The sequence below is a fragment of the Hibiscus syriacus genome, unplaced genomic scaffold (assembly GCF_006381635.1).
Source record: "Hibiscus syriacus cultivar Baekdansim isolate YM2019G1 unplaced genomic scaffold, ASM638163v2 tig00113099_pilon, whole genome shotgun sequence".
NCBI classification, from domain to species: Eukaryota; Viridiplantae; Streptophyta; class Magnoliopsida; order Malvales; family Malvaceae; genus Hibiscus; species Hibiscus syriacus.
Window position 1 is genome coordinate 405,178 of NW_024063442.1, and position 16,973 is coordinate 422,150.

At 32.2% G+C, this 16,973-nt stretch overlaps 1 protein-coding gene across 1 annotated transcript; it reads left to right on the forward strand.

The window, feature by feature from the left end:
• Positions 1 to 10,998: 10,998 nt before the first annotated feature.
• Positions 10,999 to 14,323, forward strand: LOC120185365 (B3 domain-containing protein At3g11580-like). The gene is made up of 2 exons (XM_039189608.1): positions 10,999 to 11,617; positions 13,875 to 14,323. Exons 1-2 carry the CDS (start codon positions 11,080 to 11,082, stop codon positions 14,045 to 14,047), a joined length of 711 nt encoding a protein of 236 aa, XP_039045539.1. The 5' UTR covers positions 10,999 to 11,079; the 3' UTR covers positions 14,048 to 14,323.
• The last annotated feature ends 2,650 nt before the right edge of the window (positions 14,324 to 16,973 follow it).

Genomic DNA, 16,973 nt, shown 5'->3' on the forward strand with positions numbered 1-16,973 from the left:
AACTTATAATGATTATTGTCGTTTTAAAAAGAAAATTTTTTTGAGTTAGTCACTCCTGTGGTCCCGTGTGATATCATGATCCCTGGATCTTCAGGTCAGAATAGATTAGGGTGTTACAGTTAGACCTATGGTGGATATGACTACATGTAAGCTTACTTAAATAAGATGCTTACAGGTATTGGAGTAGGTTTGACTCTGGTAAATCATATGAAACTATTAGAGGTCTTATATATACATTGTAGTTGGCTTAGAAGCTATGATACTCATATTCTATAAGGATACAGATTCTTTGGAAACATTGATAAAATTAGTCTATTTGGAGGTCTCAACTATGGAGAGCTTGTAGTTTTCATAGGTAACCTTCAGAGGTATAACATTTGTCCCCTTTTAGTCGAGGGAATGCCATAAAATGACTTGGTCTGAGACTTATGGTCAAAAATATAATGGTTAGCTCTCGAGTTTTTTTAATATAGGAGGTATCTTAACGCCCTTATTTTCAAGATAGAGGTGTATCATTTTTTAATATTTATGTTGATATATGGAATCATTTTTGCATTGGTAAAGTTATCTAAACATTTATGCTCAAAGGAAGGATAATACCACTGAGTGGGGAATAAGGGATACACCTATATCTCAATGTTATATAATGGGAGTAAACAATTTCATATTAATGTACTAGAGGCATCTTGATACTCTTGACCAAAGAGGAGGTAATTTAACATTTTTTAGAGAAGTCTATACAACAAGAGGAGGCATCTTTATGCCAATGAACAGGTAGGAGCATCTCAACACTTGCGAAAGTGGAAGATGATATTCCTTATTTGACAAAGAAGTTGTAAATTCTTTAGAAAATTTCTTCAAAAGACATCTCTAAAAGCATAAGCTTACTCTACTCTTGTAAATAGTGATGTTTCTCACAGAGAATTACATCTCACATGGGGGATAACTTCTCTCATTAAGTATAACATTTCACAAGAAGGGTGAATTCTCTCACGAAGGATAACATCTGATTCAAAGGATAAGGAAGATGATGCTCACTTCTCAATGTTATGAAGGGTCACAAAGGCACCTCGACTCTTTCAGCTAGACACTATTATCGATAGTAGAGATATTATATCAAATGTAGGATTCATCTTAAGATCTTGTTTAAAGATAATGCAACTTAACAACCTCGGAAAGATCTGGTTGATGGGAAAGGCATCTTGATGCTTAAGCGGAGGCATCTTGACCCCTCGAGTATATCCATAGTTGTAAGCTGAGGTAAAGACAACTCAATACCATCAAAGGTAACTCACCGTTTTGTAGGAATGAAGGTAACTCTACACTTCTAAAATTAGGGAGTAAAGGCATCTCAACACTTTTGGCCAATTTCTTGTGACAATGGTACTTTTGTATTTTAAAATTTTAAATATATACAGAATTATCTCTACACTCTCGTATACGCCTGTGAAGGATTCTCAACTCTATTAGTGGTATAATAAAAATATTAATGTTGTTTCAATTCTTATCAAAGGTTAAGGGTAATTTTTATATCCTTAATGGAAAGATTATGATATTGAGATATTTTTATACTTCTAGAAATACTATCAAGAGATTGTATAGTGCTATTGTAGTAGCGGAGGGTATGCTTATTATGGAGTTAGTCATGGGGTTCTAGGATGTATATGGTGAAAATTTATTTGCTTATGCTGATACTGAGAATCACTCATGCTTCGAAAGAGCAATTTATCATTTACATTAAGGTTTCTTTATGTTTAAAGAATCTTATAAGTTTTACTCGTAGTGTCTTGCTGAAAAATAGATGATCTTATAATAAAGAATCTTGATGTTTAAGGTGGATATGTAATCAGATTTGCTTTGATACTATGGTATATATATAGGCAGAAATCTCCATGTTGTGTTTTGTTGAACATACTTTGATATTTTGATACCAAAAATAATTAATATTTTTAATAAATTTTAAGATTATATCCTATTCAATCATTTTAATATATAATTTCTTTTTAAAATAAAAGCATCTCAACATCATAGCATGGGTATCTCAAAAATACTTTGAGGCAACTCTAAGTTGTATTAGCAAGAGTACTGAGAGGCGTCTCTACATCATTCGTGCCTTCAGAGTCATCTCAATGGTTCTAGGGTAGGGGCATTTAGACTCTCGTTATAGTAGAGGCTCTCAACTCTTTCGGTTGGGTTTAGGACGTAATCCTATAGTCTAAGAAGAGCGTGATGTATTTCAACACTTTTCGGCTAGGTAGAGGAGTCTAATCAATCCGTGGTACTGTGGTAGTTGCGGAGGTATCTCAATACGTACCAATCACGGCAAGTAAAACTGATGCATCTTTGTCGTGTGAAAAAACAAGGCAAAGGCATATCGACATTGCAGCGAGGCTTCTTGACCTCTTGGGTAGATTCGTAGTCATAAGTTGGGATAAAGGTAACTCAACACTCTCAGAAGCAACTCACATTTCTATAGGTACAAAGACAACTCAACAGCTCTGTAGTTAACGGCCGAAGCCATCTCCGTGTTCAGAGGTATCTCAACATTTTTTGGTCAGTCACTAATGACATTAATATTTAAGTACAGAAAAGAGTGGAGGTATCTCAACACTCAGAAAGGAGGCAGCTTAATGTTCTTAGCTAAAATAAGAGGCATCTACATCATGGCAACACTGTAAAGTCAACTCTCATTGTGGTAATACAACAGAAGATAATATAAACGTACTCAGAGACTCGACGTTTAAACGAATGTATCAAACCCTAATACATGTATGTATTAATTGTTCAAACATTACACGCTACACTAAGGATGAGGTTTTAGAGTACCTGAGGCAGTCAGTGTTTGACAGGTGCCAATGGAGGTTGTTTCTAACATAACAGGTTAGAGCCAGATAATATAATACAAGATTGTTGTGATCGATACCTGGTGGTGAGTTATCTTATAGCTTACTGTCTATGTTTCTCTAGTGAGAAAGATGAAATAAAATGGACAAGCGAAAAGATATTGACATAATAATATAATTATATGCCAAATTAAAATTTAATAATATAATTATGTTGATAAATTCAGTATAAAATTAAAATAAGTGATATATGATATGCTGTACTTTATTTATTACTGAAAAGTGTACTCTAACAAAAATACTTTTTATAGACGAGCGCAGGCAAAATTGCTCATTTAGGATAATGAAAAAAATTATTTACTCATATAAGATCACGTCAGATTTATTTTCTGGTCTAATGTAAATGTTCAAGTGTTCGTCTGGAGATGTAGAGAACACAATGCATCTCCAGGAAAATGCGACGACCACAATATGTCTTCTGTTTTGTTCCTATGGTAATGGCATTCCAATTGCATGAAAATGAGAAAGAATGGTAAAGACGCATTGTATTCCTGGCGTCTTCTCCAACACTGTAGTGATCACACCATCTCAAGAAATAATTTTGACTAGATCCTATGTGAGCCAATTATTTTTTCCAACACCCATGTGTAATACCCCAAGTATTAAATGAGGGACTTTATTGAAAAGATTTAACAATTGAGTATTTAAATGCTTAAATGTTAGAAGATGATAATGGATTTGAAATAGTGGTGTAGACTAAATTGTAATAAAGGATGATTAAAAGGGCATTTTTGTCATTTAGATTAAATTGAATTTAATAATCAATTTATGGGGTATTAGATAAAGAGATAAGAGGATGAGTGGGGGAAATGATGTCGACTCTTCTCTTCTTCTCTTCTTGGCCGTGAGAAAACTCTCCTCCAGAGCTCAAAGGTGAGTTTTCAATTTGTTGATTAATCCTTTCGTTTTTTGTTAGTTTTTGAAGCCTTGAGTATAATAGAAGCTTAAGAAATGATTTAATGGGAGTAAAACTATGAAATAAAGGAAATAATGGAGATTTAAGAAAATGTGTTTTTGAATGATATGTTAGAATATGAGTTTTTTTTTTATGTTTACTAGCATTGACTTATCAAATAAGTAAATAAGAGATTAGAAGCAATGAATGAGTTTAAAAACAAGTTAGAAATTTTGGTGTGATTCATATAATCAATTGATTTTGAGGGATACTAGATGTTTTAAGTGTTTAAATAAAAGAAAGTTAGTATGGATAAGTAGAGAAAAGTTACATAGCATTGTTGAGGGTAAACATGAAGAAAATTGACCAAATTTGGGTATATTTCGGGTTGAAAACTGGAAATATGGGCAAGGGGTATCGGTACCTATTTATCAAGGTACCGATACTTCAAGAGTAAAATAGGGAAGGCATTTAATGGGTATCGATACATAGGAAGGTAGTATCGGTACCATAGCATAGGGGTATCGATACCAGGTTAATGGTATCTGTTGAAGAATCGAAAAAAGAAAATGAAATAATACAAGAATTTTAACGAGGTTCGGCAATGTGCTTACGTCCTCGGTGCCTAGGCGGCGCTAGAAGTTTTATTCAATGTCTCATAGGTTTAGGTTACATCTTTATTCAATGTACCATAGCATAGGCGTTCGCTTCGCTCACTCCACTCCATCCCCTGTCCTCTTTACTGGTATATTTATGAGTCATACCTATCAAATCTCCACCTTGGCGAATATTCTGCCCCTTGGAAACTTCAATATGGGTTGGGTTACCTTACTTCTTTAACAACTCGAAACATTCAAAAATCCAAGCAATGCTTGAACTTGTCTGTCGTAACTGGCTTAGTGAACATATCAGCGGTATTCTCATCAGTATGTACCTTCTGAAACAAAACCTCTCCAGATGCAACCAACTCTCTGATCTTGTGGAACCTTACATCAATATGTTTAGTTCTAGCACGATATACCTTATTCTTAGCCAAGTGAATAGAACTTTGATTATCACAAAGCAACTGAACTCCACCTTGTTGAACACCCAACTCCTTCACTAAACCAGTAAGCCATAAAGCTTCTTTTGCAGCTTCAGCCGCTGCCATGTATTCAGCTTCAGTTGTAGATAGTGCCACAACAGATTGAACATTAGACTTCCAACAAATAGGCCCTCCACCAAGAGTAAACACATACCCTGTCGTAGATCTTCTATTATCCAAGTCACATGCATAGTTTGAATCTACATATCCTATAACCAAAGGATTATCCCGCTGACTATCAAAAACAATTCCATGTCCCACAGTACCCTTTAAGTACCAAAAAATCCACTTGACTGCTTCCCAAAGTTGCTTACCAGGTTTAGACATGTACTTACAAACTTTACTAACATCATGAGCTAAATCAGGACGAGTACATACCATTGCATAAATCAAGCAGCCAACAGCATTAGAATACGGAACCTTTGCCATATCTTCCTTATCTGTCTTCGGGAACTGTTCTGATGAGAGCTTAAAGTGATTCGCCAATGGAGTGCTAACTGGTTTTGCGCTGCTCATCGCAAACCTTTCTAGCATTTTCTCAACATAAACCCATTGAGATAGCCACAGTTTCCTTGAGTCTCTATCCCTGCAAATTTTCATTCCAAGAATTTTCTTTGTAGCACCTAAATCTTTCATATCAAATTCCTGACTCAATAAGGTTTTCAAACCAATAACATCATCCATGTTCTTCGCAGCAATCAACATATCATCAACATACAATAACAAAAAAATAAAAGAACCATCATCAAGGCTCTTAACATAGACACAACAATCATACTCACATCGGTTGTAGCCAATCTTGATCATATAGGAGTCAAATCATTTATACACTGTCTCGGAGATTATTTCAACCCGTAAAAATATTTCTTCAATCTGCAAACTAAATGCTCGTTTCCAGGTTGAGTGAAACCTTCAGGTTGCCGCATGTAGATCTGCTCCTTTAAATCACCATGCAAAAAAGCAGTTTTAACATCCATCTGCTCTAAATGCAAATCCCAACTAGCCACCAATACAAGTACTGCTTGGATTGAAGTGTGCCTGACCACAGGAGAAAAGATTTCATAATAATCAACTCCTTTCTGCTGTGAAAAACCCTTTGCTACCAAACGAGCCTTGAACTTTTCCCCCTCTTTTTCTGTTACTGCTTGGTTTCTTTTTATACACCCATTTGCAACCAATCGGCTTCTTACCCTTAAGAAGGGGAACTAACTCCCATGTACGATTGTGATTCAAAGACTCCATCTCCTCAACCATAGCAGCCATCCACTTGTCGTTTTCCTGACTAGTAATGGCATCATGAAAAGTAACCGGATCATCACTGCTAACAGTAAGTGCAAAAGAGACCAAGTCTTCAAAACCCAATCTGCTCGGGGGCTTTATATTCGTCCGTCTCACCCTGTCTCTGGCGAGACTATAATCCTACAAATCATCCGTAGCGGAACCACCAGAAGTCGGTTGAGAAGTTTCTAGTTTCTCAACTGGAAACTGCTCGAAATCCACCACTGTCGTGTCTTTCTTCTGCTGCAACATGGATTGTTCATCAAAATAACATCTCTACTGATCACAATTTTCTTCGCAACTGGATCCCAGAACTTGAATCCTTTGACACCTTTCTTGTAACCCAGAAAAATGCACTCCTTCGATTTTGCTTCAAGTTTGGATCTCTCATCAGCAGGTACATGCACATAAGCATGACAACCAAAAATCCGTAAGTTATCAAAACTAACATCATAACCAGTCCATACCTCTTCTGTAACTTTCCCAGCCAATGATGCCCTTGGCGATCTGTTGATAAGATAACACGCCATGTTAACAGCCTCAGTCCAGAAGTGTTTGGGAAGCCCCGCATTCAACCGCAAACATCTGGCTTTTTCATTCAACGACTTGTTTATCCGTTCTGCAACACCATTCTGTTGTGGTGTCTTGCGCACTGTAAAATGCCTCTTAATCCCATGCTCCTTATAGAACTGTAGAAACTGTGAATATGTGTACTCTGTACCATTTTCAGACCTCAAACACTTAATTTTTCATCCTGTTTGGTTTTCTACCTCAGCTTTCCACAGCTTGAACTTCTCAAAAACATCAGACTTATGTTTCAAAAAATACACCGAAACTTTCTGTGAAAAATCATCAATAAAGGTAACATAATACCTAGATCCACCCAAAGACGATATCGTGGAAGGCCCCCATACATCCAAATGCACATAATCAAGAATCCCTTCAGTTGTGTGCTTCGTAGTCTTGAAACGAACTATAGTCTGTTTACCAAGAACACAATACTTGCAAAAGTCGAGCTTACAGCTTTTAACACCATGCAACAGATTTCTTTTATGTAATTCAGCCATACCACGTTCACTAAGATAAGCAATACGCATATGCCACAGTTTGGTTGTTTCATCACATGACTCAACAGAATGAACTCCACCTACAACGGTACTCCCTAACAATCTGTAAATATTCCCTGCTGTCATCTTTCCTTTCATCACTGTCAAAGCTCCTTTAACAATCCAAATGGTCTCCCTATCCTCATCAGCCTTAGGGATAAAACCATTCTTTTGCAAAGTGCCCAAAGAAATCAAATTCTTCTTCAAATCTGGGATATGCCGAACACCACTCAACGTCCGAACAGAGCCGTCATACATCTTAATTCTGACATCACCAATACCAACAATATTGCAACATTGATCATCACCCAAATAAACAGAACCAGAATTAACCGACCTGTATGTCGAAAACCATTCCCTATTTGGCGTGATGTGATAAGAACATCCAGAATCAAGAATCCACGCATCCGTCAATTGAGTCGTTGAAATAGAAAGCATATCACCCTCACTGTAATCAGAATTGTCATCCTCGACCACGTTCACATACTTGGATGAAACATCACGCTTCTCATCAGTCTGCTTTTTCAACTTCGGACAGTCTCGCTTCATATATCCCGCCTCTTTGCACTTGTAACAGTGAATTATCTTCTTATCCCTAGATTTGGATCTGGAATTCCGCTTGCCAGACTCTGCCTTCTCTGCCTTCCGTCCACGATCTCGATTACCCTTGACATATAAGCTATCGGCTTGAGAGTTTTTCCCTGCATTCTGCTTCCGCTGGTTGTGAGCCAACAAGGCTGCAGTAATCTCCTCAACGTTGATAGTCTTTTTCCCATATGTAAGAGTAGTCACCATGTGTTCGTAAGATAGAGGCAACAAACACAACAGAATCATCGCTCTGTCTTCATCCTCAATTTTCACATCAAGCCGAGCCAAATCAGAAACGATTTGATTGAAGATATTCACGTGTTGAGCTAAATCATGATCGTCCTGCATCTTCAGCCCATACAGTCGCTGCTTCAGATACAGTTTTGTCATTAAGGATTTAGACATAAACTGACTTTCCAACTTTCTCCAAATTTCGTCTGGAGACGAAAGATATATGACGTGATACATAACCTCGTCCGCCAAGCATTATCGTATGGTTCCTGCCGCTCGCTGTTGCAATTCTTCCTAATCGTCCTCCTTCATCGACGCCGACTTTATTGGTCGCAAAGCCTTCAGGATCCCCTGTTATGCCAACAGATCCTTCACCCTCGTTTTCCATAATCCGAAGTTACCCTGTCCATCGAATTTCGCAACTTCAAATTTTGCTCCTTATCTCTGATACCAATTGTTGAAGAATCGGAAAAAGAAAACAAAAGAACACAAGAATTTTAACGAGGTTCGGCAATGTGCTTACGTCCTCGGTGCCTAGGCGGCGCTAGAAGTTTTATTCAATGTCTCATAGGTTTAGGTTACATTTTTATTCAATGTACCATAGCATAGGCATTCGCTTCGCTCACTCTGCTCCATCCCCTGTCCTCTTTACTGGTATATTTATAAGCCATACCTATCAGCATCGATACCAGGGAAACATCGATTCTAATTTTGTATCGATACCAGAACGGGGGTATCGGTACCCTAGTAGGTAGTATCGATACCATGGTAAGGGTATCAATATCGTGTAACATCGAATATAAATTTGGCATTGATACCGAAAGGGAGTATCAGTACGATAGTATAGTAGTACTGATACTATAGTAGGGGTATCGATACTACCAAGTAAAAGATGCTAAGATAGATTGAGATTGTTATATAAATTTAATATGTATCTTTAAGTATTTCTTAGGTATAATTGAGAAGGAATATACTAATAATGTATATTGTACATGTTTTGAATGGATGCTTTAAGTAGATCGAAATCAAGCTCCCGAGTCAAGTAAGGAAAAAGGCAAAGGCCAAGTCCCGGAATAATTATCTTTATATTTTGGTCATCAAAGCAAGGCAAGCGAGGTGAGTACCTTTATTGTATTCAATTTAGATAAAGATGATTTGAGATTCGTCAAGTTAGAATATTTAAATGTTAATGTATGTTTAATCGAAATTATTATGTTTCTATTGATTATATGGAATTGATATTGTGAATGAGTTTTAGAGTATGAATTGCTCTAAAATGAATGAAAAATTAAAATGCATACAGGTGCATTATCAGCATGAAATGATGCTATAGTTGAAATGTATATGGGTACATTATCAACAGAAAAATATGCTATAGTTGAAATGTATATGGGTACATTATCAACAGAAAAGTATGCAATAGTTGAAATGTATATGGGTACATTATTAACAGTAAAGTATACTATAGTTGAAATATTTATGGGTACATTATCAACAGAAAAGTATGCTATTGTTGAAATGCATATGGGTGCATTATCAACATTAAAAATATATTATAATTGAAATGCATATGGGTGCATTATCAACATCAAAAATATTATGATTGAAATACATATGGGTGCATTATTAACATAAAGGTATGTTATAAATAAAAGTGTATACCAAGGCATTATAAATATAAATTGATATTGTTAAGGACAAGAGAGAATAATAACCAATGAGTATAATAATTGAGAATGAAAGGAAGTTTAACCGAAAAGGATCATGGAATCTTTAAAGATCATAGAATATTGTGACTCACTAAGTAAATACTTAACGTGTGTATTTCCATGCGTATGTAACAGAGGAGATCAATCAAGTAGTGCAGCAGTAACAGCAGATATCATCCACTAAGGTTGACTTATCAGTAACATTAGGACAATAATGATCATTGTGGAAACTTATATGGCATGTAATTAAATGTAATAAAATATTTTGTAATGTGTTTTGAACAAGTACTTATTTAATATTTTAAATTAAGGAAAAATCAATTTTAAAACAAAAAGTTTTAAAGGGTTTTCAAATGATAAATAATTATTAAGTGATGGGACATCAGTACTGTTTATACAGAAATGTATACGAGTTATGGGTGTTACACCATGCTAGTAATTTTGTCGACGTGCACACTTTCTTCTTAGATAATAGATTTAAATATCATTTTTATAAATAATCATGAATGCATATTATTTCTAAAAATAATGTTTTAAATGGTGATACTCAACTAATAAGTGTAGAGGTGAACGTTCGATCGAGTTTAGTCATTTCGAGTTATTCAGGTTGATGAGTTCTATTATACAATTTTAAGTTGACTTGAAATTTTTATGAGTCGAATCGATTTTATAAAATTCAAGTAGAGTCAAATTTTCAAGTTTCTTGTTTAAATTTAATTGTAAATATTTATAATATTATGATATTATTTAATTTTGATCAAAATAGTTTTTTATAACAATATAAAATTCATATATATTTCTTTATATTTTTTATATATAATATACATATATCATACAAATTTGATGGACTAAACTCAAACTTAACAATTAATCCATTAATTACTAAAAATTTTGAGTTATTTGAGTTGTATTTTACAACTCGATTTAAACTTTAATTTTTTTTTTTTGAATCGAGTCGGTTTTATAAAATTATAACTCGAAGTTAATTCGAATTAAATTTTTACAAATTAAATCGAGTAAAAAAAATCAAAATTTCTAATCAAAAATGGAATTTTTTGCTCACCCTAAACAAGCGTCTTTCCATATGTTTGTTTCCTTCTCTCTCCCACGGTCGTACCCTTTTAGCTGTCATTAAATAGTTTGCACATCGAACTCATAATCATCACGGCTGCCCTGTTTTTTCCTTTTCCATTTTTCTTTCTCCATACTTGTTCCAAAGCACCCATCTCTTTTGTCTCTCAAATGTCCATTAACCACTTTGTGTAAACTGAAAGCAAATCCATCGATGGAACCAAATCCTTCGAAGTCCCTTGAAAATGAATGGGAACCCATGTTTGATAAACCCTTAACTCCCAGCGATGTTGGCAAGCTGAACAGGCTTGTAATCCCCAAACAACACGCGGAGAAATACTTCCCGCTCGGCGGTGACTCGGGCGATAACCGTGGGTTGTTGCTGAGTTTTGAGGACGAGTCCGGCAAGTGTTGGGGTTTCCGTTACTCGTATTGGAACAGCAGTCAAAGCTACGTGTTAACTAAAGGGTGGAGCAGATACGTCAAAGAGAAGCAACTCGATGCCGGTGATGTTATTTTGTTCCATCGACACCGCACCGATTGTGATAGGTTGTTTATAAGGTGGAGGAGGCGTGATGCGGCGGTGGTAGTTGCAGAAGCAGCTGCGAATGGAAGAAGTGCCGCGATGGGCGATAATAGTGGTGGACATGGAGGGTGGAGTGGTGGCTGTTTGTATCGAGCGCACCCTTATTTTGAGCACATTCAAGACCTTGGAGCTAATGTGCTAAACCAACCTGACTGTTTCGGTGCAGGTATTTTTTTTCTTAATTCATCTATTAATCCTTGAATTATTTTTTCTAATAATACAAAGTAATTATAAAATAATATTTATCTATATTTTTTTAATTTATTAATAATCTCTACACGTTCTATAAATATTACTATTTGAAATTAAAATCTTTTAAAAAAAAGTTAAATTCCATTTTATTTTACTATTATATATGATAAATTTGGAACTCTTATCATTATCTCAATTGTTAGGATGAGGTGAAATATTTTCACATTATAAAACACTATCTATTTTTCTTCTTTTAAAAAGAAATGGGTTTTAACCTTTTTTTTTTTATCAATGTAAAAATAAGTATTCAAACTATATTTAAAGTTTAATTTGAGTGTTTAAAGAATTTTCTTTAAAAATAGGTACTTAATGAATTGTCGTTCAAAATTGATATATGACTTTATAAGTGTTATCATTTTAGGTGCTCGGACCGTAACTGCCGTTACAAAATCTATTAAGTAAAAAGTGTTACATTCTAATAATTTTAAAAAATTATTTTAAAAAATTTAAAAATTATTATATTTATAAAAAAACCTAATTTAACTAAAATTAAAAAAAATCCCAAACCCCTAACTCTAGCCCCTTATTTTCTCTAAAACAAATAAGCCTTATTTCTCCCTTGCCATTAACGACCAATGACGCCGACAACTCCATTACCATCTCTCTTCTTAGATATTGTCTTCCTTGTCGTTGATTGCACCATCAGACCTTTTGGAGTCGCGTAAAAGTCGCATTTCCTTGTTCTTGTTGGGTTTAAATCGTGATTTGAAGTTCATCGATGGTTGTTCATCGGGTGAAAGCGCGATCGAGGTTAGGTTTATCGATGACAATGATGACGATAATAAAAATTATGATTTTCAAAGTTTTGAGATTTCTTTAAGATTTGAGAAAATTTTTATTTTTTTTTAATTTTGGTATTTTTTATTTTTAATAAAAATTCTCAAAATTACTAAAATGTGACATATGTCACTTAGCGTTAGTTTGACGTGGCTTTTGAAAATTGAGAATTTTTAAAAGTATTGTAAAAATGAACTTTTAAAAATACTATACAAAAGTAAAGTTTAAAATTTAATTTCTTGGAATTATTATTAAAAATTGAATTTGAAAAGATAAAATGTCTATTATAGTTATAGATATTGTGTTGTAAATTACAAATATAGCATTTAAATCATATTTTCACTTATTAATACTATGATATACAAAATATATCAACTTCAACTATAATAAAAATACCAAAAGTATTTTAATATAACTCATTAATAATATTTTTATATATGAAACATTTTATTAAGAAAAATATATTATCAATATTTTTTAACATGTGACCATATAAATTATTATGAAATAATAACTTAAAAACTTGTTTTGACAAAAAGAATACTAAAAAATTAATATTTAAAATAAATTATTAAGTAATAAATTATTTTTTAAAGATGTTAGTATTAAATTATTAAGATAAAATGTAAATACATAATTAAGCGGAACTCCATAAGAGTAAAATTATAAATTGCTTTCAAATGCAAAGTTAAAAGTGAAAAAGCTAGAAATATTATCTTTTACAGTTGGTTTGAAACTATCGTTTCCACCATAATTTTCTTTTTACTTTTTATCTGTTTGATATTGATTTTACGGTCGAAATGAACTTTTTACCCAAACATACTTTTAAAAAGTCATGCTAAATGGAACCTTAATGAAATTTTAACAACGATTAATGTCCAGGTATTTAAATTGTAATGTTGAAAATATTATACATCTACCTTTAACGAAAATATTTTAAAACATTTAAAATAAATTTAAAGTATAATTTAAACATTTATTTTTATATTAAAAATTTTTATTATAAAATTTGGGAATTTATAGCACATAGAAGTGCGTGAAAGACACTTTCCAATTACATGGGAGCAATGTGCTTGTGTAAGTCTGTTTTTTTTTTTTTTCTAGCTAGCTTCTTTTTAAAATCAACTATTTCGGGAACTGCATTAGCATCGGGATTGGAAAAATAGTATTAAAATTGTCGGTAGTAAGTGGAAGATAAGTAAAAAGTTTTCGAGGTTTTTAGAAACGAATTTAAAAATATTTTTAAAGATAATTATTTATTAATAATATATTTTTTAAATATAATAGATATACATAAAATTTTAGAATAAATATTATTAATAAAATGAACTGTTCATATAAAATAACTCGATTATTAAGGTGGATATATGGTTATCTTGGACTGTGGTTTGCAGGAAGCATTGTCGAAAATGAAAAGCAAGGTACAAGAGTTGGGAATCCAAAGAGGCTGGTGCGGTTATTTGGGGTGAACCTAGAGTGCCACCAGGTGGAGGACTCCCCACCATCAACGCTTGCTGGTTCGATCCTGTCGAGCCACCACGGTCCAACCTCCTACCACTTTTATTAACCTAAACTACATGGTAAGGAATGCATTTATATAAGAACTAATAAAATATGAAGATTCTAGTCAAGCATGCCTGTTTAGATATTCATATCGACTTGATTTTGGTGCTGCTTCAAATGAGACAGATGAACAAAGCATTCATAAAGTAAGGTCGACCACTTGTCACGTGCCCCACTTGCATTACTCTAATAACCAGACATCAATAGATTAAGAAAAGAAAATGCCCCATCCAAGCTGTCGAATACTGTGGGAGGGTCTTATCTTTCATTAATTAAATACATAACAAGGGGGGCCGAAGTAGGCAATCAGTTCATAACTCCATGTCTACTTAATCCACTTTTACGATGATTAAACCCTTCATTGTGCAATCTTTTTTCCTACTTTTATTTCATCTAGAAAGTAGCTTTTCTGTTATTTAGCTTATTATAAATATTCTCATGTATGGTGTGTAAAAAGAGCTGGACATTCATTAATTGCAATTATAATCATGGATTAACATAGGTCAGGTCATACTAAAATTTTTATCCGCTTAAATTTGACTCGAAAAATAAATTCTTCTACTGCATCTAACCTATAGTTTATATTTAAATTTTAATTTTAAGATTTAAATCTGCATTTGACCCAACTTTATTAAACGTAAATATAAAATTTATTTTTATTAGGTAAAATAAAAATTTAACTAAAAAATAAAAAATGTATTATTAAAATTATCTTTAAATATATGATGAATATTTATAATATTATATCGAGTCAAGTCAATCAATTTTTATTATAAATTTGAACTCGATCTAACTCCACCCTAAGAAAACCTGATATGACCTGATTTATAGTGAGGGAGCCAATATTAAATATTATAAGGGACAAGGTACTTAAGTTTAAAATAATAAAATATTTAATCTAAAAATTTAAAGCGACAAAAATTTAATTTTATTCAAATTTAATCTAGTAAGATCTTAAAATGTTATTAAACTAAAAAATTTGAAAGGATAAGATCTGAGAAGTCGCATCCACCCTCCATATATGTCTCTATTCATCTGATTCCAATTTTTTAAAAAAAATCAATCTAGTTAGATTAAAAAGAATCAAAACTTATCAAATATGGACAAAATGTTGTCTGGTTACCATGCAATTTCTTATATGCTTGTTAGTATGTAAGAAAAGGAAAATAAATAGAATGTTTCTTGCTGAAAATTGGGTTAAATTTGTTTTACTAACATTTTTATTGGGTCTTTGAGGCTTTTGCTGCAAATTGGGTTAAATTTTTTTTACTAACATTTTTAATTTTTAGGTGTAAAATATAGAAAAGGAAAATAAGAACGAAGTTAAAAGGGGTCAATTTAGTTAATTCACTATTTGTCTCGACAGACCATACCAGATATAAGGTTCTAGACACTTAAATAAATAGAATGTTTCTTGCTGAAAATAAGTCTACATCCCTATTGGAACACCCTTAGTTTGGGTTATATACAAGCTTTTTTTTATTGGGATTGTAAGAGGAGAATAAGGTGGCTCAAAAGCATAGCCCATTTGGTTCAAGAAAATATTTTATGTTTTTGGTTTTATTTTTAAAAATAGATTTTAAAAAAGATTGGAAAATATGTTTGGTTAATATAAATAATAATTTCAATTTTGAAATAAAAATAGTTAAAATATATTTTACATGTGTTTTTTTAAAAAAAATAGAGATGAATAAATAGTTATTAAATAATTATATTAAAATATAATTTTAATAGGTGAGTTATGCAATAAAATAATAACGTTGATAAGAAATTTTATAATATTAAAATTTTAGTTTATAATAAGAATATAATGTTAATACATATTGGACATCAATTAAATTAAAAATATATAAAAATATTGTTGTAAATAATAGCACACAAAAGTGTCATTAAAATAAAAAATATATGTTTTGTTGTATTTAAGTCCTCAAACTTTTGAGGAAAAAAAAGTAGTGTAGCCCTTGAACTATTTTACACTCAATGCAACCCTTAAACTAATAAAAAATAAATCTAACATTTTGACTAACCAAATCAAACGTTGACTGTCACAACACTTACTTAATAGTTCACAAAGATTGCATGACAATCTATAATACAAATGTGATATTTCACGATGTTGTTATGGTAGTACATGATGGACAATGTGGTAGATGAGCTTAATAGATTTTTTGACTAAGTTCGAGGGCTTAATTGATTATTTTAAAATGTTTAAGGACTTAATTATTTTTTTAGAAATATTAATAAATATTTAAATTTAAAATATAAAAATAAATAATTATTAAGATATTAAATATATTAAATATAAAAATACTACAAAATTAAATTATTAAAAAATTTAATTTAAGGACTAAATTGAGTGCAAAATATTTTAAGGACCATATTTATTTTTTGCAAAAGTTTGAGGGTTTCATGTATTATTAAGTCAAAAGATATTGTGAAAAATATTTGAAACCGTCTAAGTTAAGTTAAAACTCTAAATATTGTGTTTTCCTATTTGTTTTTCAAATTTTCAAAACTATTTTAATGAAAATATTGAAAACATCTTCTTCTTTTTTATGTTTTCATATTTTTACTTAATTTTTGTTTTCATTTTCAGAAATTATTTTTCAATTTTACAATCAAGCATGTCTTCTTCATTGTTTTCTATTTTTTAAGAAAATAAAAATAACATATATTTTTTAACATCAAACGGACCCTCAATTTTATACGAACCAAATGATTTCAATGGTAAAAAAATTGATGTTATTCTTTAAGGTTTCGGATTTGAACATCATGAAAGTAAGATGTGAAAATTTTGAAAAATATATGAACATTTTGAATTTTAAATTAATCAAATCGTGTTATTCCAATTTATAACTTTTGAAATTGAAATGAGTTAAATTTTACAATTTGAATAATTCGAATGAATAAAATTACTGATTTTTATAAAT